The sequence below is a fragment of the Lynx rufus genome, unplaced genomic scaffold, assembly GCF_022079265.1.
Source record: "Lynx rufus isolate CCGP_SWC_20201006 ecotype Redwood Valley unplaced genomic scaffold, mLynRuf1.p SCAF_8, whole genome shotgun sequence".
NCBI lineage: Eukaryota > Metazoa > Chordata > Mammalia > Carnivora > Felidae > Lynx > Lynx rufus.
This window is the reverse complement of record NW_025814896.1, coordinates 4,283,675-4,308,942: the sequence shown is the minus strand read 5'-3', so window position 1 is coordinate 4,308,942 and position 25,268 is coordinate 4,283,675. Positions and strand designations below refer to the sequence as shown.

At 49.4% G+C, this 25,268-nt stretch overlaps 3 protein-coding genes across 3 annotated transcripts; 1 reads left to right on the top strand and 2 right to left on the bottom strand.

The window, feature by feature from the left end:
- Nucleotides 1–1,199: 1,199 nt before the first annotated feature.
- Nucleotides 1,200–9,100, top strand: TUBB1 (tubulin beta 1 class VI). Its single transcript, XM_047067577.1, has 4 exons — nt 1,200–1,383; nt 5,343–5,451; nt 5,961–6,071; nt 6,202–9,100. Exons 1-4 carry the CDS (start codon nt 1,327–1,329, stop codon nt 7,296–7,298), a joined length of 1,374 nt encoding a protein of 457 aa, XP_046923533.1. The 5' UTR covers nt 1,200–1,326; the 3' UTR covers nt 7,299–9,100.
- A 1,839-nt stretch (nt 9,101–10,939) lies between these two features.
- ATP5F1E (ATP synthase F1 subunit epsilon) lies at nt 10,940–14,426 on the bottom strand. Its single transcript, XM_047067578.1, has 3 exons — nt 14,296–14,426; nt 12,569–12,695; nt 10,940–11,095 (listed from the first exon to the last, which is right to left on the bottom strand). The coding sequence occupies exons 1-2, from the start codon at nt 14,325–14,327 to the stop codon at nt 12,572–12,574; spliced, it is 156 nt and encodes a 51-aa protein (XP_046923534.1). The 5' UTR covers nt 14,328–14,426; the 3' UTR covers nt 10,940–11,095; nt 12,569–12,571.
- Nucleotides 14,427–15,271: 845 nt separating this feature from the next.
- On the bottom strand, nt 15,272–24,818 carry PRELID3B (PRELI domain containing 3B). The gene is made up of 6 exons (XM_047068970.1): nt 24,710–24,818; nt 20,696–20,864; nt 19,407–19,496; nt 18,902–18,972; nt 18,677–18,779; nt 15,272–17,031 (listed from the first exon to the last, which is right to left on the bottom strand). Exons 1-6 carry the CDS (start codon nt 24,739–24,741, stop codon nt 16,912–16,914), a joined length of 585 nt encoding a protein of 194 aa, XP_046924926.1. The 5' UTR covers nt 24,742–24,818; the 3' UTR covers nt 15,272–16,911.
- Nucleotides 24,819–25,268: the final 450 nt, after the last annotated feature.

Here is a 25,268-nt window from a genome sequence, read left to right as displayed (position 1 = left end):
AGAAAGGCCTCGATGGAGAACCATGGAGTTTTCGATTTAATCTCTCTCTTTTAAAAAGTTTATTTATGTATTTGGAGAGACAGAGAGAGACAAAGATTGCAAGCGGGAGAGGGGCAGAGAGACAGAGAGAGAAAGAGAAAATCCCAACCAGGCTCTGCACTAGGGGTGCAGAGCCCAATGTGGGGCTCGATCCCACAAACCGTGAGATCGTGACCTGAGCCGAAACCCAGAGTCGGATGCTTAACCGACTGGGCCGCCCAGGCGCCCTCAGATTTCATCTCTTGATAGCTTCCCCAACTCCGAAGAATCACATGTTGCCTTTACAACTTTGGCCAAGTTCAAAAGGACGCGTTCTCTTCTTATCATTTTACTATTATAAATTCTAGTCATTTTTTCCTATTAACATTAAAGTAGACAAAGTAAGAATAAAAAACTGTCCCTTCATGGTCCACCCCCGAGGGCCCCTCTGTGCTGCCAGTGGCTGTCAGACCAGTCCTTAGGAATCACAGCTGAAGAGCCTGGGAGCCATGGCCAGTTCCTAAGGCAAAGTAGGGGCACGTCTCACCAGTCCTGTGGCTACGGTGAAGTCACTTCATGCTCTGGGATGTTGTGGCCTCATCTGTCACGTGACGGGCTTAGACAAAAGGATTTCTTTCTTCTTTTCTTTTCTTTTTTTTTAATGTTTTATTTTTTGAGAGAGACAGAGCGTGAGCAGGGGAGGGGCAGAGAGAGACGGAGACACAGAATCCAAAGCAGGCTCCAGGCTCCGAGCTGTCAGCACAGAGCCCGACGCGGGGCTCGAACCCACGAGCCGCGAGATCATGACCTGAGCCGAAGTCGCGCGCTTCACCAACTGAGCCACCCGGGAGCCCCTGGACAAAAGGATTTTTAATAACACAACTGGCTTGGTCAGGGAAAGCTCCCTACAGGTGGTCCGGTCACCCCCCGATCTGGGAGCTGGGAGCTTGTCATAGCGTGAGCCCGGGGCCAGCGCTGGTGCCCCGAGTCCACCATGGCAAGACCCACACCTGCTGTTAGACCACCGGGCGCTGGGCACAAAGACAGCCTCTGGTCTTAAACTCTAGGAAGTGACTGGGTAATATTCTGTGTTGGGAGAGGAAGAAACACCCCTCTCACCAGGATGATAGCAGAGTGGGGGCTGGGTCCCTGGGCTGGACACACCCTTGGAGCAGTCACACTGGGACGGGCTTGGGTCAGCTGGTCCCATCACCGCAGTGCCCAGAGTGTGCGGGGGTCACACCAGTGAAGGGCGGCTCCAGAGACGGAAGGTTCTGCGAAGATCTTACACTTGGACGGGAAGCGAGGATGCGTGAAATCGTACACATTCAGATCGGCCAGTGTGGTAACCAGATCGGAGCCAAGGTAAGGAAAGTGCTATTCCTAGGACCAGCTTGCCTACTGCCCCTAGGTGTAGCCGACAAAGAAATATCTTAAGTCAGCAGGTGAGACAACAAGTCAGCAGATGGAAGGAAGCACTTGCTGAATACTTGCCTCCTTGAACCACACCCTTCGTTGAAGAGACACAGGAAGTAGTAAAGGCTTAAAGCGTCAAGTTAATTCACGTTAATTTCGTCATCGGTTACATGCCACCCATGTTTACCTTTATGACTTTAGCAACGAATTTTTCATATCTAAAGATATGAAAACGCTGGGCTCACTTGGTTAAGCGTCCGACTCTTGGTTTCAGCTCAGGTTATGATCTCACGGCTCACGAGTCTGAGCCCCGCGTCGGGCCCTGGGCTGACGGTGCAGAGCCTGCTTGGAATTCTCTCTCCGTCTCTCTGCCTCTCCCCTGCTCACATCTGTCTCTCTCAGAATTAAAAAAAAAAAAAAAAAAAGAGTAATTTTCTCAAAACAGTTTTCCAGTTTGTTGGGCAACTTTTTACAGCATATTACTAAGATGCCTTCCTTCTCTCATGTTTATACTACAAAGTTTAAAAAAAATCAACATGTTTGATTTAGTATGAAATAGAAAACTAAGGAGGCAAACCTAGAAGTTTTGGGGTGTAGTAGCAGAAACAATTAAGATACAGTCTCTGGAATGAATACGAACGCGTGTTTGTTCTCCCCACCTAAATTTTTGTACAAAGTGCCTGGTTCAATGGCTGACACTACGAAAACAGATGATACAGCCTAACAGGTCTCTAACCTGAATTTGAATCCTAATTTTACACAACTGTACTGTGTAACAGCTGACTGTTCCCTTTGCCATTCCAAAATTACTTTCACTAGTATGAACCGCATTAAAAATGTAATTGCATTAAGCATTAAATTCTTAAAAAATTGTGGTAAAACTGGGGCGCCTGGGTGGCTCAGTCAGCTGGGCATCCGACTTCGGCTCAGGTCACGATCTCACTGTTTGTGAGTTTGACTCTCGTGCCGGGCTCTGTGCTGACAGCTCGGAGCCTGGAGCCTGCTTCGGATTCTGTGTCTTCCTCTCTCTCTGCCCCTTCCCTGCTCATGCTCTGTCTCTCAAAAATAAATAAAACATTAAAAAAATTTAAAAATTGTGGTAAAATACAGTGTACAATTTATCATCTAGCCACCTTTTTTATCATTTAACCACTTTTTTTTTTTTTTTTTCTGGCACTGTCTGTCTGAGAGGGCACAAGTGAGTGAGGGCGAGAGAAACAGAGAGAGGGAGAAAATCGCATGAGGGGTAGAGCGACAGAGAGGGAGAAGCAGGGCTCACTCAAAGTGGCTCAAACTCACGAACTGTGAGATCATGACTTGAACTGAGGTCAGATGCTTGACCCACTGAACCACCCAGGGGCCCCATCCATCTTAGCCATTCAAAAACATTTTTTTTAATGTTTATTTATTTTTGAGAGACAGAGTGCGAGTGGGTGAGTGGCAGGGAGAGAGGGAGGCACAGAATCGGAAGCAGGTTCCAGGCTCTGAGCTGTCAGCACAGAGCCCATTGCGGGGCCCAAACTCAAGAACCGTGAGCTCATGACCTGAGCCGAAGTCAGAGGCTCAACCGACTGAGCCACCCAGGCGTCCCTAAATGTTAATTAATTAATTAATTAATTTATTTATTTATTTATTTTATTATTATTTTTTTTCAACGTTTATTTATTTTTGGGACAGAGAGAGACAGAGCATGAACGGGGGAGGGGCAGCGAGAGAGGGAGACACAGAATCGGAAACAGGCTCCAGGCTCCGAGCCGGCAGCCCAGAGCCCGACGCGGGGCTCGAACTCCCGGACCGCGAGATCGTGACCTGGCTGAAGTCGGACGCTTAACCGACTGCACCACCCAGGCGCCCCCCTAAATGTTTATTTTTGAGAGAGAGAGAGAGAGAGAGAGAGAGCGAGCATGAGTGGGGGAGGGTCAGAGAGAGAGGGAGACACAGAACCCAAAGCAGGTTCCATGCTCTGAGCTGTCAGCACAGAGCCCGATGCGGGGCTCCAACTCATGAGCCGTGAGATCATGACTTGAGCTAAGTCAGACACTTAACCGACTGAGCCACCCAGGCGCCCCATCCATCTTAACCATTTTTAAGTGCACAGTTCAATAGTGTTAAGTATATTCACCGTGTTGTGCATCTAATCTCCAAAGTGCTTTTCCTTTTGCAAAACTGAAACTCGGTCCCCATTAAATACTAATCCCCCACACCCCCTTCCCCAGGCCCCGGCACCCACCCTTCCACGTTCTGTCTCTAAGAATTTGAACTCTTCTCGGGACCTCACAAAAATGACATCACACCGTATCTGCCCTTCTGTGTCTGGCTTATTTGTCTCAGCATAACGTCTTCAGGGTTCAACCACGTTGAAGCCGGTGTCAGAATCGCCTTCCTTTTTAAGGCCGAATAACAGTCCGTTGCGTGGATACACCACGTTTGGTTCATCCGGTTATCCGTCGACGGACTCACGGGTCGTTTCCAACTTTTGGCTATGGCGAGTAATGCAGCTACGAGAAATGAAAGTCTTCTTTTTTTTTTTTTTTAAATTTTTTTTTTCAACGTTTATTTATTTTTGGGACAGAGAGAGACAGAGCATGAACGGGGGAGGGGCAGAGAGAGAGGGAGACACAGAATCGGAAACAGGCTCCAGGCTCTGAGCCATCGGCCCAGAGCCCGACGCGGGGCTCGAACTCCCGGACCGCGAGATCGTGACCTGGCTGAAGTCGGACGCTCAACCGACTGCGCCACCCAGGCGCCCCGAAATGAAAGTCTTCTAATGTGGGTGTTTAAAACCTGGGGCAAAGAATATCACTGCTTGGAAAGGAGTTGCCACCTTCCCATGCCACAGCGATGAGCTGTTCCTGAGTCAAGCACGCAGAGAGGTGGGAGGCCCAGCCCCACTGCTCTGAAATGGGGAGATAATCCGGAGGGAGGCTCGGGAGAGGAATTGCGGGGTTTACTCCACAATCACGTTTTCTGGCAGTTCCAGCCGCACCGACTACTGGTTACTTGGGGTCATAAGAACTGTAAGAGACTTAAATTTATTTGTTCTTTCAGACCCAGAACAGTGCAGGCAATTTACTCTGAAATAGAGTCTGGTTAATGAGACCAAGGCCCGAGCAGAGCCATCGCTTATAAGACATGGCTGGGAAAACACCCTTGAGGATTTTAACATAAATGAATATATTTTCATTGCACATATGTGCTTCTCCAGGGCAATGAAAGGGGCCATTTCAGTAACTGTTTCCATATTAAGAGCTGGGCGCGTTCCTATATTAATAAATACTGTATATGTGATTGAAATTGTCATATGTTTCAAACAGTTACAAGAGCTGTACGTAATTTTGAATTGTATGCATACCCGATCATGAAAAATGCACATTGCTAAAAACCATGCCTAGATGTCCTAGTTATGGGCTTTTTGGGAACACTGCATGAAAATAAATCCCCAAGTGAAAGGAGATATTACTGTGAAATCAGATAAGAATTCAGTCTATTTTCATTTAATGGGATCTATACTAGCTTGAAGCACTATACGGTGAAATTAGAGATACACTCACTGTCGGATGTGAAATTGTAAATTAACAGCTTTAATGTATACAATGGCCTCCACTTAATAGGAGCAAAATCCATTTTAATATTTTATGTGTTGGCATTTTATTTAAGGGGTTCGGGTGGGGAGAAAACACAGTCTTCATACTCCTGCTTAGTGGGGGCAAGAGGAAATTGTAGTGGTGGAGTGGGCATAAAACGGCCCAAAGACATCCGGGGAGAGAAAGGGCGGCCAGACAGGCCCCACCAGGCAGGCCCAAGGGCGCTCACTGTCCGTCTCTGGCCAATCTGCTGGCTCACGGGTGCCTCTCTGGACCTTTCTTGGGGTCCCTCTGTACACTGACCTCCCTTCCTGCCGTTTTCAGTTCTGGGAGGTGATTGGCAAGGAGCATGGGATCGACGCGGCGGGGGGCTACTTTGGTGACTGTGCCTTGCAGCTGGAGAGGATCAGCGTGTACTACAACGAGGCCCACGGTAGGACACTGTGCACGGGTGGCCGTGGTCACCAGCCCCAGGTGCACGGTCGCAGCAAGGTCTGGGCAGAGCGGCAGGATCCCGAGGGTGACAGGTCCCCAGGCCTTGTGCAGGGCAAGGACCGGGGAAGAAGTCACTGGGGGGGGAGGTGGGGGGTGGGGGGGTAGCGGGGGAGGGGGGAAGGGCGCGTCTCAACACCAGCAGGTTAAGCACCAAGTTTCCTTTTTAGTTTTTAAATAAAAACCGGAGTCCCTTCCACGAGGGACAGCATCTCTGTGGTTGGCGAGACGGCAAAAGAGAGCACGATGGGAAAAGCAGTTCTGAGGTATTTGAGAGATCTGTGCCCTCGCCGTAGGCATCAAGGACGTTATTTCAAATATCTTTCTGCCAGAGACACCTTCTAGAAGAATGCCATTTCCTTTGGCCGGTGTCACAGGGTTCCATTTTGACGGCACATTAACTTCCAGAAACGCGGCAGTTTGCCCACTTCTTCCGACCTTCCTCCACAGGCGGGAAGTACGTGCCGCGGGCCCTGCTGGTGGATCTGGAGCCGGGGACGATGGACAGCATCCGCTCCAGCCAACTGGGAGCCCTCTTTCACCCGGACGGCTTCATCTACGGTGGGTTTTCCTGCAAGGCCCCCGGGAGCCGTGAGGGTGCCCCCTGGCGGGCGCCCCGTCCCCCTCCACCCCCCCCCCCCCCGGGGGGCCAGGTAACCGGCCTCCTCCCCAACCCCCCCCTCCCGCACAGGTAACTCTGGGGCCGGCAACAACTGGGCCAAGGGCCACTACACGGAGGGCGCCGAGCTGGCCGAGAGCGTGCTGGACGCCGTGCGCAGCGCCAGCGAGGCCTGCGACTGCCTGCAAGGCTTCCAGCTGGTGCACTCGCTGGGCGGCGGCACGGGCGCGGGCATGGGCACGCTGCTGCTGAGCCGGATCCGCGAGGACTTCCCCGACCGCATCCTGAACGCCTTCAGCGTCCTGCCGTCGCCCAAGGTGTCGGACACGGTGGTGGAGCCCTACAACGCCGTGCTGTCCCTGCGGCAGCTGGCGCGGCACGCCGACGCCTGCTTCTGCATCGACAACGAGGCCCTGTACGACATCTGCTTCCGCACGCTCAAGCTGGCCGCGCCCAGCTACGGCGACCTCAACCACCTGGTGTCCCTGACCATGAGCGGCGTCACCACGTCCCTGCGCTTCCCGGGCCAGCTCAACGCCGACCTGCGCAAGCTGGCCGTGAACATGGTGCCCTTCCCGCGCCTGCACTTTTTCACGCCCGGCTTCGCGCCGCTCACCAGCCGCGACGGCCGCCAGTACCGCGCGCTCACGGTGGCCGAGCTCACGCAGCAGGTGTTCGACGCGCGCAACGCCATGGCCGCCTGCGACCCGCGCCGCGGCCGCTACCTGACGGTGGCCTGCTTCTTCCGCGGGCGCATGTCCACCAAGGAAGTGGACGAGCAGATGCTCGCCGTGCAGACGCGCCACAGCGCCTGCTTCGTGGACTGGATCCCCAACAACGTCAAGGTGGCCGTCTGCGACATCCCGCCGCCGGGGCTCGGCATGGCCGCCACCTTCGTGGGCAACAGCACGGCGGTGCAGGAGCTGTTCGGCCGCGTGTCCGAGCACTTCTCGGCCATGTTCCGGAGGAGGGCGTTCGTGCACTGGTACACCTGCGAGGGCATGGACGTCGGCGAGTTTGCCGAGGCCGAGAGCGACATCCACGACCTGGTGTCCGAGTACCAGCAGCTGCAAGACGCCAGAGCGGTTCCCGAGGAAGACGGAGACGTCGTGGGGGAGGCAGAGATGGAACCGGAAGACGGGCCCCGGGCACCTGGCGGGGCCGTGTGAGCGGCGGCCGCAGGGAGCCCCCCCTCTCGCCGGGGGCCGCCCCGGGGCCGCGCGACCGCAGGGACCTCAGGGCCTTCCGCCGGCATCTGCTGACCTTCCAGACTCCGACGTTCCGTGCACCCACCCTCTATTAGCTGGTTTGAAATAGCAAAGCGAATTCGTGGGGGAATTGCTCCCTTTGGGCCGTTCCTGGGCGCACGGCCCCGTGCCAGGCATCGAGACCCCCCGCCTGGGTCTCGTGTGCGGCCTCTGCAGCCCACGCGCGCTTCGACCCCCTCGGGCCGCCCATCGGCACCCGGCAGCCCTTGCCCGGCATCCTTGCCAGGTGTCTTACCTCGGCTTCTCTGCCATGCACTCTGCCCAGCACCCTACCTCCCGGTACTTGCTGGCCTCCGGAAAAGCCAGGTGACTAATTGGCGCGTGGGGAGCTCTGCAGCCGAGGCAAAATGTGAGTCAGCATCCACTAGCGAACAGTGCAGACCTCGTGTGTGCCTGTCAGAGTACTAGCGGCAAAGGGAAAAGGGAAGGACCGGAACGAGTGGCAGTGCCTGATCCACTGAGACACCTGGCCAAAGACACCCCCAAGCAAGCAAGACCCACCAACTCCAAACCTCCGCTCTCTACTGCTGCACAGCTGGCTTTTAACATACACGGTCACACTGTCGGTTCCTTCTTAGTGCTGGGTTCTGGGAATTCATGAATCACTGTCTTCGGTTTCCCTTGTAAAGGCTATTTCAAAATGCCCTTTTCGCTTTCAGTCAGTAATCACCTTCTGAAAATGCTCTGTGGCCTCTGCTCTTTCAGAAAGGGCACACGGCACGGTGCGCTGGGCAGCCATTCGCAGGCAGGAAGGAGGCAGCACCGGGCTGGCCGGTGTCCTTCTCGGTTCCAGGAGGACGCCGTCTCATTAGGGAACTTTCACAGTTCAAATTAGTTTGCCGAAGTCGCCGTAAACGTCGGCACGACGCGACAGCTTTCACCGTTACACGATTTTCATCTGCTCACGTTACAACAGGACGCAACACAAGAGTGTAATCGAATCATCCATAACTTTTTAATTAAGGTTTACCTATTTCTGACATACAGCACAGCCATCCCTTCCGGGCCCATAAGGGCTTTAATGGCCTTCTGGAATGACCACTGAGCTATACTATATGATCCGTGGTCAGTCAGCAATGGGAAGATGCTCTGACCTTCACTGCAGGAAATATTTACTTGCAGGCCACCAGGTTCTCCTCTCCCGATTCGTTTTTGTCACCTGCAATAATACAGCAGCAGGTGGACGGATGACAGTACCTCCTTCAGAAAAACTTCACTCCTTCCCACATGCATTGTAAGGAAGTAACGAAGACACGTACAGAGAGAAAATTAAGTCTTGCTGTCAGTATCATGACAAGCCTTCTATTTACAAAACTTAAAAAAAAAAGTTGTATACACTTTCTCCTTGTGGTTCAAGCACTAAAAACAAAAGCAGATTTAATAAGCTGTTACCTATCCACTCTCAGAAGTTCATAACTTCTTAGAAGCCAGAAAAGACTTACGACCTCTGAGTTTACAAGAATTTATACACATGCTTCCTCTAGCAAGCACTTTCCTTCTCAAATCCGAAAAGGCAATCAAGTAGATGCAAGGAAGGATACAGACCCAAATTAAAAAAACCAAAACCCCAAAAACCTGCTGATTTATATTACTGTCAAGATTTTTGTTGCTCAATAGTAATCATTAAAATACAAGGAAATTCAATTTTAAATGGCTAAATTGCTTTATTTCAGACTAAATAAATTCCTTTTCTTGGAGCCTAACCGCCCCGACTGATTAATTTGAGTAGTTAAAAATATTTCAAAATGTATCTCACCATCCTACTCTTTTCTATGGTAGGAATAGATTAAAACACACACAACACACACACACACACACACACACACACACACACACACAAGCCCACCAGAAACCAAAAGAAATCTGTCCCCTCAGATTTGGAGGAGCCTAGTCCTTCAGTGGTACAGTTGCCATGGCAACACTGGTCTCAGAGCCGAGAGACCCGGGATCAGAATTTGGGAGCTTGTCCGGTTCCTTCACTTCACTCCCAAGAATGCTGCGCGAGCAGAGATTGATGAGTCCCTCAGAAATCACTCACGTGGTTAGTGAAATACCCACCACTAGGTCTGATCAGGGTCCCCTGGTCATCTGGACACAGTAGTCCTGCCGGCTGACCCCCAGCCCCCAGGTCTGGATGCAGGAAGTTTACTTTATCACGGTGATCAGTTCAGGATTTTTAACTACAGAGAAAGAGGCTCAAAGAATCTTTGCTGGGTGGTAACCTGGCTATTTTTACTTTCCCCCTTTCCCTAGAAGCAGCTCTGGCCCCGAGTGTCACCTTCATTACCTCCCAAGCTGACCGAGAACGTCTCTCTAGTTACTCAGCTGCAAAGAATTCAGCCCTTTGACCATCAGCTTCGTCTATGAAAAAGGCCTGATGGCCTTGAGATTCATTTATTCCTGTCCCTGTAATGAGAGATGCTTCCTAGTGTCGTGACCTTGGGGACCTCAGCGCCGGGAACTGGGGTGCCCTGACTTTAGAACAGCACAACAGCCCTGAGGGAAAAAGCTCACGAATGGGGGGGGGGCTTGGAGTGGCTACTGCCCCGCGCCCCCCCCCCCCCCCCATTCATCCTGGAGCTCTTCCTTGAGTGCCCTGGGCCAAGAATGAAATAAAACCTACAGGTCAAGTGTCCCGGGGCGGGGGCAGGAAACTGCCTCCAGAAGGCCGAGAACAAAGACATTTTCTTGAGCTCCTCCTCGGCCCTGCTCAGTGGCCCCGAAAACTTATTGTCAGCTTAAGTACCGTGGTGAGAACTGGTCCTGGCACAGAAGCTGAGCAGTGTTTCAAAATTTCCCGTTCACATTTGATTTCTCCGTTCTCCAAAAACAGTGAAAATCAAGCAATGAACTTTGCAGTGGGTGTTTTACTCAGCCAAGTGCTTCCAAGTTTCAAAGGAAGATAAAAACAAAACATTTGCAACAAGTCTTCATGCCTGAGTATTTAATGAGTAAGCCAGTCACCACGCAAACGCCACCGGGCTGTCGTCATCCCCGCGCCCCGAGACCTGCAGGCAAGAATCTTACAAGATTTAACTTCAGCTCTGAGGAGCGAGTTACTGAAAGGCTCTGCCCCACTCCCCGTGCGAAGTGCTCCCAGGACACAGATTCACCCACAAGACCATGTGAAGCACGTTTCTTGCTTAAATCCCGACATTAGTAATTCTTCTCCACAGGTGTTAAGTGTACAATAAAAAAAAAAAAAAAAAAAAGACCACACTGTAGTGTCTTCTCTTCTAATCTATGCTTTTAGCAATTATTTTCATTATAACCCATCCGCCACTCTGACGTGATTTCGTAGTTCAAAGATAAGGGACGGTGAAAGCCTCACCAAGAGGCTCCTTTTGTTAAGTGACATCACAAAAAAGAGAACTTTCTATCCCGAGACATTTAAAACATGGTTCCGGCATCCCTCAGCTCACTAGATACCACAGCTGCTTGCCCCAACTTAAGAGACTCTGGCTCGTGAGGTCATATGCTGCAGGTACGCAGAGTCCCTCTGAAGAAAAAGCCTGAAGGAAAACAAACACCAACAGCAGGAGTGGACCATACTTCAATTTATTGGCATCGTCCATCTAGAACAAGACAGGGTTTTTTTTGTTTTGTTTTTTGACGAAGGGAGGTGGTTTCCAGTCGGCCATAGCATATACCCACACATCTTCACCTTGAAAATGCAGCATTTCAAGCTCTGGGCGGGTCTGGGAGGAAAAAAGAAAATGCAACAGTTGCGAGTTCTTTGTGTTTTAACTGTCCGGCACGACCGTGGCAGTGACTTCCTTGTCATGACCTAAGATAACTCTGGCGTCACTTCACGTGGCTAATGCTGACCCTTGGCTCTTGGCTGTAGAAAGTGCTGGTTCACGTGCACTGCCTCAGCTGCACAGGAACTTCCCTTCTAAGTAGAACCAAGTTCTCTCCTAGCAATAAAGAAACTACTCGGCCTTTCAAAAGACACTAAAAGCCCCCTGTGCTGATGGGCTGGGGTCATCCCCTGCAGGACCTCGGGAGAGCCGTTTTGTTCTACTGGATCTGGATACTACTTTCTGACCCCAAGGACACCACAAGGTCAAGGGAGCGCGATGCGCAGCGTGGCTTGGCCATGCTGCAGAGGCTCAGTGACTTTGGCAGCCAGGTCACTTTTAAGACAAAACAACCCAATGTAAGACCAGGTCTCATTACTTAGAATTATGAGGGGAGACAGAGAGCCCCTAGAAGAAGGGCTTAGAAGAAGGGCTAAAACACCGCATCTCCAGACTCATGATAAAATATTTACTAATTCAAAATGAAAATGAAAAGTGCTTAGGGGAGACAGTTCCAATAAGTAAAATTGCTCATAACCACAAGCTGCCAAAGGATGAATATTTATCACATTTCTCTGCTACTGCAGGTCTGAAGCCCTTTTTAAAGCAAAACAAGAAAATTAAGTCTGAAAAACAGCTCTCTGGTTATTTGCCTTGCTTATCTTTGAAATAACAACGTCAAGAAAAAGGTTGAGAGATCACGTCACTTTAGCAGTTTGGAGCGAAGAGTCAGAACTTATCAAGTGTACGAAACTGTCTTTTACTGCACAGGATGTAACTCTACATGACCGACATCTCTGGAAAAGTAAAACGAACCAAGCACTCAGAAAGAATAATACATTTAGCAAAAGCAGTTTTCACTGCAGGGTCTTGGATTCTGCTGCTCGATAACTTAGCAGGACCCTGGCCTGTACTTGCAGCCCTGATGTTCAGGAAGCAGTCCTTTGTGAGAACACTGGCAGACGTGGGGGAAATAAAGACGCAGAGCACTGTAATTTGTCATGCCCCTGAACTGTTACATAACTCTGACGGCAATTACAAAAGCGGGGAGTTTATCCTCCAAATTATTTGATGTTGTGCAGACAAATGAAACAGGTTTAATTAAAATAAGATGGCTCTCTACCTAAGCATTGCTAAATGAGCTGAAAATCAATGTGCCAATTACTTCTGCTTGTCAGGGCCTGAAACGAGATTCTTTTATGATGCCGCGGCGCTTGTATCACCTCTGTGCTTTAAATTACTACCCCAAGAACTAACACGTAAATGTACTGGTTGGACGAAAAATGGGCAGAATTGAAAAACTAAAATTACTTTTGTTTCAAGTGCTCTAAGAACTTAAGATGCAGGTCTTCTAATAAGTCAGTAACTTACAGATTACTCCTTCTTCACTTTCACAATTTTTACGGTGCTGCCAGAAGTCTTCTCGGCATTTGCTTTGAATTCTGTCTTCAGCGCATCTCTCACTGCCTTTGCACAAATCTGGGAGTATCGGATGTAGCTGGGAGGATATCAGAGACAACATACAATTAATTACCAATGATCCAGCCGGACTGGTTGTGTTACTGTGATTTTTTTCTTCCCATACGTTAACTTTTGGTTTGGTTGTACAGTATAGTTGAACTGGATTTAAAATTCACTAGTGCCAGAAGGAATCTATACAGAGTAAAAGACTAGAAAGAAATGTACTAAAGTCTTAATCTTGGTGTTTGCATGGCTAATCTTGGTTTCTCTTCTTTGTACCCATTTAATACCTGTTCATTTAAAATAAAAGACTCACACGTATTTTAAAAAATCCTATAGCAGAGGAAATAGACTAAAATGTTATGAGAGGCTCTGATAGAAGGGGCATTTCCCCCCATGTCTCTACTCGAGATTTTTTCTTTACGCATGTTATTCTTACAAGGTAAAATACATAAAATTAAAAGAGAAAAACTATTTTGAATTCAGCAGTTCTTCCTCGGAGTAATTATTTAAAGGTTTTCTGGAGAATACTGGATTTTGTTTCGTAAGTCTGCCGTTGAAGATACTTCCCAATCAAGGTTTCTAAATTAAACCTAAAAGCTCTTTGAGAACATCATCAATTCTAACAAAAGATCTAACAGCCTGCTTCCTGTTTGGTAGATGGACTCCCATCAACATCTTATTTTCCAAAAGATGTCAGTTCAGTCTTTATACTTTTTGAAAACAGGAAGGCGGGGGGAGGGGGGGGGCTGCTGCTGTCTATTTTCTCATGTTTCAGATTTGTTTTCTGGGCCAGAAGCAGGCGTTCCAACGCCTGTCTGCACTGTGACTAATTGGGTTGACCTTCAGGCTGCTTAATCTTTCCGGCTACTTTATCCACCTGTAGAAACGAGAATAAAATAGAAGACTAATATTGCTGGCCCCACTGGTGGATGGGAGGAGACACAAGTGTGAGGGGCAGGGCCCAGCACACCTGTCACAGAGTAGGTGCTTGATTCAATGGCACCCGTTACTGGGACTATCATCCTTCCAAGGCCACAGATCCGTGCTCACCCCCCCCCCCCCCAGGTCAGGCACCTGCTGGGCTGCTCAGCTGTCCCAGTCATGGGCCCACTAGAAGGTGTCCCTCTGGGCAAGTCACAAGCACTAGGTCCATCGAGGGCACAAAGAGCTCGGGTGCGAAGGCCGCACCGCTGGTGCCCCCATGTCACTAAAGGTCGTGTCTTCAGTCGCGTCAGTACGTGAGCCTCGCAGGAGCACCGCCCCCCTGCGTGCAGCGCTCTCCAGTGTACAGGGGCCTTCCCCCGTTTCACCGGGCAGGAAGCACAGGCATGTGCGTGCTGGGCAGAGGGCCGGGGCGCTGGCAGCGCCGGGTAGGGGCACGAGGACCCTGCACGCGGCTCCCGGCGTCGGCGCGCCTCGCGTTCACCCGGGGCGCTCGTGGGGGCGCGGCCGCACCCCCAAGGGGACGAGCGTAGGTGCTCGGCCCGCGGCACAGGCCACGCGCCCCGCACGCTCGAGGCCGCCCCGGCCGCCATCTTGGAGCCGCGCTCCCCCGGCCGCGACCCCCGCCGCGCTGGCGCGACCTCCGACCCCCGGCCGCGCCGCCGGCCCCCGCCCCCCAGGCGCGGGCCTACCTGAGTCCAGCCTGTCGCCAGTACGCCACCATGATGTCACGAGAGTGGGCGAGTCGGGCCAAATCGCGAGGACGCCTCAATGTCGGCCCGGTACGCGGCCCAGCTGCAGGAAGGTCAAGCCTGTGAACCGGAAGAGGCGGGACTCCGGACCTGCCAATCCCGCCTCCTCTTGCCCCGCCCGCCGGCCCGAGCAGCCCCTGCTGCCCCGCCGCGGAATCCCCCCGACGCCGGGAGCCAATGGGGACGCGCGGCCGGGGCCTCGCGTGCCAATCCCCGGGCGGGACGGCCGGCAGCGCCCCCCGATTGGCTCCGCGGGAGTCCCGAGCGTGTTCCCCGCAGGCTTCCGTAGTGCCCCGGCCGACGCGGCCGGGTGAAGAGGGCAGCTGGGGGCAGCGCGGGACACGGCCCCCACCTCAACATCCCCCCCCGCCGGGGTCACGGCCCCGCCCGGACGTCGGCACGGAACCCTTAAGCCCCCACCCCCGAGAGGCAGGGATCAAAAGCGAACCTCGGCCCTGACACAGCCTTGGCTTTCGGGGTGGTCCCCCGACGTGCGACAGGACGGCCCAGGGCCTTGCTGGCGGCGCGCGGGGACGGAGGTGGGGGGGTGGGGGCAGGTGACCCAGTGCATTCGCAGGAGGAACAAAATCTCTCTTGCGCTTCACAGTGATTAAAAAGAAATTATCATCAGGAAACACATCATAGTTAAAAGTTTTCAGGAAGAAAGGCTTTTCTTAATATAACTTCCATTTTTAATATTAAATAGGATAAGATGCTCCATGGTCCCCGAGTCTAATCTGTGAACACCGTCCAGTTTAATCTCTCAAACACCTCTACTTGCTGTATATTTGTATTTTAAAAGGTAAAAGCCACAAACTACCAGCTATTTCACTGAAAGTAACTACACTGGAAAATGAAAATTTCTAGAATTTTATCATTAGGTCAGAGTTAAAAAAAAAATCAAACAGGAAAAAAATTTGTTCAGAAATCGTTTTATCATTAGGGCATTACACCTTTTTTTTACAAGCATAATTTACAGAAATTATACAAGGCAACTTTTAAATCGAATATCAATATTTTCCAATGTTTTGTTTAACTGAAATGTTATTTCAATTGTAAAAATCATCTCCGGTTACAAAAAATAATCAAAAACCTTATTGGATTTCAGTTGCTTTTACAAAAGTCCTAAGAAGTCTTAAGCTAAACAATACTTTGAGTAGAAAAACACTAATTTTTAAATAGTTTGCTATAGTATTTCTGTGGTTTATGTACATATATTAACTGGTTTCTTTTCCAGGAAACCTGAGGAGTTTATTACATTAAGCATTGTAAAATAAAGACAAGAGCTAATCACCTTCTACGAAAAATACTCTGTATGCAACAACTGCACGTATCAAAGATATTATTTACTGGTTGGGAACTGCCTGCCTACAAAATGGGAAATACATTTTCAGACCGCAGCTGCCCTGTGGTATCCAAAGTAAGGATTTCCCATAAATAAAAGCTGCAAAGCAATTCACATAGTGGTTGGTTTAGGTCAATGCTTCTTTTCTCATTATTATTCTTTTTTTCTTCCCCTCCGCCCCCACCATATTACTAAAAACACTGAGTACCCAGGATTTATGCTTCAGGAAGACATCGGTTTGAGTAATTTCAAATGACGTACAGCTCTTCATGTAAAAAAGATGTTTTGTGGTCACAAGTACTTCAAAAAGTAATTATATTCAAATAACCTGACATATCATGCTTTAGCAATTACGGAGCCAGGATTTTGACACACGGCAATTTGTAAGTTAGGCAAATGTGAAATGCTAGAAGATGTGTACAGCTGTTCTGTTTCAGTTTGGAGTGCTGCAGGATTTCGGTAATGACTTTATTTTTTCAGTGAACATCACCAGCCCACGGGAGAGCACGCCAAGTCATAAGGTACAAATCCAAGGGAGGTGATACCTTTCCCTAAGTTACAAAACTTTGGCAAATTAACACAGTACTCTTTAATACGATGAAATCCTTTCTGTTGCTGTTGGGAGTCATATATTCTTTTAGTGATAATTTTCACTCCGAAAATGTCATTGAAGTACCAAAACCAAACACTGTGATTTTTTAATGATGGTTTATAGCAGAGCAAGTTATTTTACACAAATTAGCATGTCCTTTTAAAACTATGTAATTTCTCCTTTTAAAGAGCACCCTCTCACGCCAGCTCGCGAAGTTTACCGCAGCGGGGTAACTGCGTGAACTTAGACGGCTCTGCTTTGTTCTGGGGTTGGTCCAAAGCTAGGTAGAGTTCCAACGCACGAAAAGCTTTAAAATACTACCTCAAGGGAGATTTAACGCGCCAATGAGATTTTCCAAGTACTTTTCAAAAATTGTTAAATTTTCACATAAATACTAGAATCCTCACAATTAGATGGTCAGTTCAAACCGTACTACTCCTGGATGATCCCTGGTATTTAGAAACCCCGCACCTCTTTGTTTTGATCCAAAGTCATATAGCTTTCCTTCAGCTTAAAAAAAAAAAAAATCCTACCTAAAATATAGTTTTATTTTTTTAAATAACAAATAAATACATTGCCAGCTTGCAGAGACCTGGGGGGGGCGTGGGGGCTTCGATCCTCACTTCTCTACAAATGCCGCCGCTGCCATCGGTGTCCTTATGCTCCCTCTCGCCGAAGCCGCCAATTCTTCAATCTCGGCATTTAACTTATGTATTACCCACTCCATCGCTTCTCGGCCCTTAAAAAAAAATTCAATACATCTGTTCTCACCAAGTGAGAGCGAAGGCACGTATCACATAAATGGCACATCAGGAAGTAACAAGGAGCATTACAAATGTAACTAAACTTCACCGGGATGGACAGTTTTTGTCCTTGCTTTTTTTTTTTTTTAATGTTTATTTATTCTGGAGAGAGACAGAGAGACAGAGCATGAGCAGGGGAGGGGCAGAGAGAGAGACACACAGAATCCGAAGCAGGCTCCAGGCTCCGAGCTGTCAGCAGAGCCTGACGCGGAGCTCGAACTCGTGAACCATGACATCGTGACCTGAGCGGAAGCCGGAGGCTTAAGCGACTGAGCCACTCAGGCGCCCCTGTCCTTACTTTTTGTTCTTTAATATTATTTACCAAATTATCGAATGCTTTGGGCAACTAGATTGATCTATAAACTGCTTTTTCTTTTGCATGCAAAAGATGTTCTCAAAAGAACCTACAATTAAATGATAGTGATGGTTTACTTATTTCTGATTAGAGCGGTCCCTTTCTTGGGGGCCAAAAGGTCAAACTCGGTTTTTCTTTTTATGTCCTTATTTTAAACCAAAATCCTGCAAGAGGCCCTGAAAGAGCTGGTCCCTGACTTTTTCTTCAACCATTCTCTCCTGGTGCTTGATGCAGTTCCTTGAGAAAAAGAGGGGGCACTTCATGCTTCCTCTGTCTCAGGCCCTTTGCACATGTAGTTCCTCTGCTGGAAATGCTTCCTAGCATCCCCCTCACAACCAACATGCCCCTCCTTCAGCACTCAACACAACACTCGTTAAATACTCATGTCTTTTTGTACCTTTCCTTTCCTAATGACGTGTGATTAATGTTGACTTCTTCTTAGTTCCACGAGGGCAGGGACCATACTTGTTTTGTCCCCTGCTGTATCCCTAGTCTAGCCTAGCCCTCTGCCTGGCACGGAGAATGCAGCTAGAAATATCTTTTGACTGCCAAGTAAGTATAGTAAACATGTGTTATAGAAGAGTGCATTATGTACCTCTTTCTCTAAACTTATTTTGTTTTAAATCATGCATTCTCCAAGGGGCAAAAATCAGTTGCGGGTTGGGGGAGGTGGAAAAATCTCACTCTTTTTAGGTACAAAGCATATCCATCTATCCATGGTGTTGAGTGTTAAATACTTTCATGAGCTGGTGGCTGTTAGAGAAAAAAAGGTCTGTGATGGACCTGGGGGTTGTTGGGAGGAGACAATAATGAAAAGGGTTGAGAATTGGGTGTTTTAAACAAAGGCACACAGTGACGCATCATCAAGCACTTCCCACATGCTGGGCCCTGGGCCACATGCGCTTTCCATACGTTGTCTCATCTCATTTACTCTTCATGCCCAACCCGGTTAAGATGGCTAACTGACCTCCACTTCACAGATGGGAAACCGAGGCACGGGAAGGTTAACCTAACTGTCCAAGGTTGAAAGGCTGGTAAGAGTTACAGTCTGCACGTAAACCCAGTGGGGCTAGACCCTACTGTGCAAAAAACGGCCTTTACGGATGCTCACCGCATCATGGTTCAGAATCCGTTTTCCAGGACAGACACACGTTCGGTACCAAGCTCTTCCAAGAAAGGAAACCCAAACCCAGGAGTAACAGCAACTAGGGAGCAGCCTGACTTACTTTATTAGCATTTGAAGATATCGTACTCGCCATTAGTCCTTCAAGGTAACTGCTGAGACTGACTCCTTTCACGGTGATTATGGCTTCTTGAGTCAAAACAGTTCTGGAACAAAACACATCCACACAGCTTCAGGATGACCTTGCATTTTTCAAAGAAATATATGACTTGAATAAAAAATTCAAACACCCTGTAAAATAAGTTTGTCAAAACATTTTTTTACTCACTTTCCTGGGTCCTGAGGATGTGGTTTGTATATGAGTCTCTCATCTACTGAAACCATATTTGTAAATGAAATCTACAGAATGAAAAAGAAAAAAATCAAACCATTTTGGAAACCAAGATTAAAAACATTCCCCAAATTAACTCACAAGCCCAAATCCTGCTAGGTAAATACACAAATAAATCACTTTGATATACTGCAAATCCGGAACTTAAATTTCACCATTCACTGCTTTCTTTTTATTAAAAAAATAACATAACAAAAGTATTATCGTCACAATATGCACATGATCCCGAATTCAATTTATTGAGTGCTGACCCCTAGAAATAATCAGTGGGCTCAGGGGAGCAGGAAAGCTCGAGGCTGCAAACAGGAAAGACAATGCAGCACATGAGCACTGATTTCCTGTTGAAGAGTATACATGCGCCTGTGTATCAACTATAACAGAGACCACCGCCCCCCCCACATTAAGCCGAATAGTTTTAAATTAAAAGGGAGCTCAAACTTACATTAGTAGATTTAAGTTCCATTGTTCTGTCTACGGGATCAACTACAGAATGTTCTTGCACGTATGTTTTTGTTCTTGCTGCACCAATAAGCTAAAAAGAACATTCACAATTAGTAATCAGAGGAGGAAGGGTTTCTTAACAAGTAAACCAATGTTTTATTTCAAGGCAGAGACCTGTTAACATCTCGAACTGAAAAATCTGCTTCCTAAACAACAGGAGGAATCAAAGGTCAGAAAGGAGGCCCGTTTGAGGGTCACGAGAGTTCATGCGCCATGAATGAGAGGGGACCAACAGACACACAAAACCCTTCCCAGAGGCAATTAGCGACCAGCCCAGGGAGAACGCACACAGTATAAAGCAGACCCTGAAACCACCAAGGTGTGACAACGGGGCACTGAGCCCGAAACATGGAAATCAGAATATCTGGGTAAACACGGCGTCTAGAAAAACGAGAGCTCAAGAGTCTCTGTCGAGGCTTTGCTAGAGCAGTCTGAGGGAGACGGTGCCGTGGCTTGGTTCTCCAGGGAGAAAAATGGCCATTTCATGACGGAGGATAATGCATCACATCCGACATCACCCGCTGGGCTGAGACCCCAGACCACCCCCCGACCTTGCTCATTTCTGTGTCCTCACTACTGAACACGGTGGTTCGTACCAAGGAAGCCATCAGTACATTCCTGTTGAAAAATGGGCCCTTCGGTTTTCTGAGTGGATCTATCTTCCATAAGGAGAAACTCTAAAGGAAACAGAGTCCATTCATTATGCCAGAACTCTTTCCCACTGTAATGATCTGGCATTCCGGTTTCTTACTGAAAGCCTGCTCACATGTAAAGGAATAGAATTCTGTTTTCAAACATACGGGGAGGAGTGTCAGACCTTGGAAGAAAGGTGGCGAGAGCAAAGTCTGAGGACAGGCTCTTCGCTCAATGTGCACGAGCCACCACTGACCACGGCGGGCACAGCTAACCACCACCACCAGCCCACCGCTTCCAGACCTTACTACGGGCCTGGAGCTGCCGGCCAATGCAGGAGGAGCAGAGCAGAACTCCTTTTAGATTACAGAGCATTAGCCGGCTTCCTTCAGGAGGTTTTATCGGGTGCCTTCATGAAGACTGTAATAATATTTCCAATTCATTATACACTCATAACTCAAGTTTATTATAATACAATTTGAACTGATGCGAAAATGACACTCAGAATCGGCTCCCACAACCTATTTGAAATTATAATGTGGTTTAGAAAACTTCTCTACAGCAGTCACATTTCCACAGGAATAAAGACGCACTTACAGATTTCACAATAGAAGGCAGTCCCCACTCTGTGCTGAGAAGTCTATGGCTGTGCAACTTTCCAGAGGGATCTATATGTCTGTCCAGTACGTCCACCCCAACCACACTCGGGTTCATAGGGTTTGGGTATTTCTGCATTGCAGCTGTTGTAACGGTTTCCCAAGGGTGGCTGTGGACAGGAACCAAGAAAACCAAATGCTTGAAAACAGACGCATATAAGCTAAACCATTTTCATAACCCAGCAAATCATTCTTTACAGTTGAAGTTTAATTAATTTAACTAGGGAAAATTATTTTCTGAAACACCGAGCGAAAGATGATTTGGGGAGCTCAATCTACATTTTAAACATGTACGGAAATCAGTATTTTTTGAAGCACACGGGCTGTTACGTGGTACAAGTGATGTCCATAAAGATAAACAGAGCCGATGATGCATTACAGTACAGTTTCGCACACAATCTTTCCTATTTACCCGTGTTCACTTTCACATGCGAATCCTGTTGCTAAGAACCACTGATTCATAACAATGTATTTACAAAATGTGTTCTATGAAAACAAGCAGCAAAAATTGTTATCATACCATTTATTCTTTTGCCTGGTCCCAAGTCCCTAGAGTTATAAAGAAGTTAACAAAAGTTAACGAACTTATAGACGCCATAAATTCTTTTAGGGATTACAAGAAGATCCAGAGCTTTATGGATTTGAATACCGTAATATTAAAAAAACGTATTCTTCTCTAGATTAAGGTAATAAAAAATAGTGGCCCCTCCAGTCAATCTTTCTTTATTGCCTTCGTCAAAGGAGTGATTCTGATTTGTTTTGAAAAGGTCACACACTACCACAAAGTGTTTTTAAGGTGCTCCTAACACACTCTCTCCTAATATTCTCTCTCAGTTATTGTCTTCTTGAAAAAGCACACGTGCTTGGATGATTCAAAATGTGATGCGCACGTGTTCGCTTCACAACCTGTACGAAGGTGATGCTGCTACAGGAGCCATCCTCCTCCAAGGAGCCCCTTATTAAGGACAAGGGGGGGGTGAGAGGTGACCGGGCCCACCGGCAGTCTGATGCTACCCTATCTGTGCGCTTGTCTTCGCTGAAAGGAAAAAGAGGTCTGGAGATGATGTTTCACCACATTTACCCATAAACCACACAGCATTACTTTTTCTCTTTCTAAAAGCAGAAGAGGGAGGGAGGCCATTAATCTGGTTCAGCTTTTCAGAGAACCAAGCCTGATGCCGCCTCCTTGCCAACAGCAGGGAAATGTCAACACCATGCATTTCCCAGAACCCTGGACAACCGGTGACATTACTTCTAATGTTTTCATCTTTGCCATTGTATAAACGAACCCCACTCTGTTTTTAATCTCAAGCTGTATTTGGCAAACAGTGCAGGTATATAAGGGGAGCTACTTCATAAATCTCAACGGTCCGCACACATAGAAGTGATACAGGCCGAGCACTCGGATGGTTACCAAGGCAACTATCTAAAATGAAAATCAGATGAACCCTGTCCCTGTCTCCATCTAGTCATATACCACGGTTAGCTGGCTTCCTTGCACTTATCTCTTCCCCCGATTCCCTCCAAAAAATTAATAATTGCATGGCTTCAGGGTGGTTACGTATTATTTGTAATAGAGTCCTTGTCTTCCGTGAGCCAACCTGAAAACATCGGTGTTGACTTAACTTGAACTGAGACTGCTTTATGGAACATAATCAGCTCAAACATTACAAAGGATGCATGCTAGCAGTCTTCCAGCAATTAATCTGAACCCTACCAATGTAATTATGTGAAAAGACACTCAGAATGGCACCAGAGGGCAGGCAGAACCTTACCCACCTGCCCAGTTCCTTCACCTATAAAATGAGGTGGGCAGACACTTAAGGACACACAAAACTCCAGCCAGGCAGCAACGATGTCTTGATTCATCTACCAAAATGTAACCAAAGAACAGCCCAGGCACATAGTAGACATTCCTATCTGTTGAAGGAGTCAATGGATGGCTTCACCTGGATGCCAACTATAGGTGAAGTCTCAGAAGGAAGTGCTGGACAAATATGGGCAAGACATGGAATGAGGACTTTCGATACTGTAGACAGTAGAGCCCTCACGATGGGAAACACGGCAACGTAAGATCTGTGCGGGAAGATGGTAACTTCCATTTCAGGGCGGAGTTTGGCGAGCCCACAGGACGTGTGAGCAGAGATGCCTGGTGAAGACCTGAAGACGAGGATTTGAGGTTCAAGAGAGGCTGGAGCCCAAGGTACAGATCTGGGCGTCCTAAGTATGGATGTATCGGCTGGGACCCTGACCGAAAAGTCCGGATTATTTGGGGAGAATCGGGGACAGGGCTGCTGCTCCCAGGACACGTACAGCCTTTATTTGCACACGTCTACTTCTGGGAGGAGAGTCCCAGCACTCTCATCAAATCTCAGAGAGGTCTGTGGCACAAAGATTGGAATGACTGAAATGGCAAGACGAGAAGGCCAATAACAGAATCTCCTTGAACATTTAGGGGAACAGGGGGAAACACTGGCGAGAAGAGCAGAAAGAGTAGAGACAGGGTAGCAGAGAGGAGTGTTAGGGAAGACAGAGAGAAGAAATTTCTAGGGAGATGCGGGGACTCCAAATTTCAAAGAACTTCTGAAGCACTGACATCCAAAAGCAGACCGTCAAACGAACACCATCCGTGATGCCAAGGGCTGAAACAGAGTAGTAAAGGCTGTTACCAGGTAGGGAGCAGCAGAAAGACCACAAATCTAGGGTCCTTTTTACCCAGAAGGAGAGCCAGCACTGGGGAAAGAGGAAATCTCCCCTCTGATTCTAACATTCTATACATTCCAGGACCCGGTGGACTCTTGGATGGGTGTGGGTCACCGAGGACGCAAAAAGTTTACAACTTCTTTTAAAACTGCCCTCGGGATCGTGGTTTAAACGATCAAATGGCTGAACTAAAACATACTTCGAAGCTATGAAAATTAAAACAGTGTGGCGGCAATAACAAGATCAGAGGAACAGAGGGCAGAGAGCTCAGCGGTGGATTCAAATGTAAAATCACAACAGTGTGTAGGACAACGGTGGCATTTCAGAAGAGTGACAAGAAGACGCATTAGCCCGCTGAGGAGTGCTTCCCTGGATTAACTACTAGGATTGTTTCTTTTCCCAAAAAATGATAATAGCTGCTTAAACGCCTGCTTCGTTTGTATACGGAACGGCGGGACCAAAAGGGAATTTCATTCCCAACATCCACGTGGGGTCAAGGCCTATTTTGTTACTAAGAACTTTTTCCAACCAAGAGATGTCCCTGAGCGTGGCCTCAAAGACATCTCTTGGTGGCAGGCCCTGACGGCACCGTCATCTTCCGTGTCTCCGGTGCAAACGGGAACCCAAGGTCACGCAGTTTGCTGGAACCAGAGCTGGACCTTGGACTCCAATTTTCAGGCTCTGTTCCTCAGGTCTCGAGCTGCCGGAAAAGTTTCGCCTCCTGGTCGTCCGACCTCACCCGGTACCATCCTCCTCCCGAAAGGTGGCCGGGCGAGGTGGCCCGGCGAGGAGACTCGCCCACGCCTTCCCGCTGGGTTCCGCCGGGGTGGGGGGACCCGTCCCACCGGGTTTGGCAAGGCCGATGTGACAAGCAGGGCCCTCTGCCACCCGAGTGCAGTCGAGGACTTCGTGCCGGGCGACGCCCCCACCAGCCTGGGGGGGGGGGGGAGGGGGCCTCCCTGGGGGGCGGGCCGCTAGTGCCCGTCCCGGGCCTCCCCCACAGCCCGGGCGGCCGCGGGGACTGGGAGTCCGAGGGCTCCCTCCTCGGGGGACCCGCTCCGGGACGGCAGACCGAGAGTCCCCGCCCCCGGGGCCCCTCGGGGCTCGGGCCCAGCTCCCCCAACTAGGCCCGACGCCTGGAAGCTTCCTGAGGGGCGCCCCGGCCTCGCCACCACTCTCGGCCCAACCTGCCCTCCCCACCCTGCAGTTGCCCCGTGCGCCCCGCCGACCGGCCCAATTTCCTCAAACTTACTCAAAGACGTGCTCTGAAGTCCAGATCTTCATGGTGCCGGCAGCCCGCGCGATGTCCGGGCGGCGCTAGGGGACAATGAGGCAAAAAAGCCACACTTGCCCCCGCCCCGCCCCCCAGGCCTCCCCGCCGGCCGCGCAGCGCGCACGCGCCGTCGGGCCCGACGCGAGGGACGTCCCGACGCGCTGCCCCGCGCCCTATCCCGGCCCGGGTTTTGCCCCAGCCTTGCGCGCGGCGCAACGAAACCCCGCCCCTTAGCGCCGGGCGCAACGCGCCGGCGCAGTTCCGGGGGCAGCGCCCGGGGCCGCCGGCGTAGGCGCTGTGCTGCGCAGGCGCGGCATGCGACCGGCCGGCTGCCCCCTCGCGGGCGTCGCCGGGAGCGCTGACCTCTGGACAGAGTTGGGCCGGGCCCAGCGGGTGCCTGGGCGCGCTGGCCCTGCCCGCCTCGCCTGCAGTTTCCCGCCCGGCTCCTGGCTCGCCTTATGCTGCCAGGCCTGTAGACGGGTCCAGTAAACCCGCACACGCGGACGGTCCTGTGGTGTGCGCGTGAGCAAATTGTCAC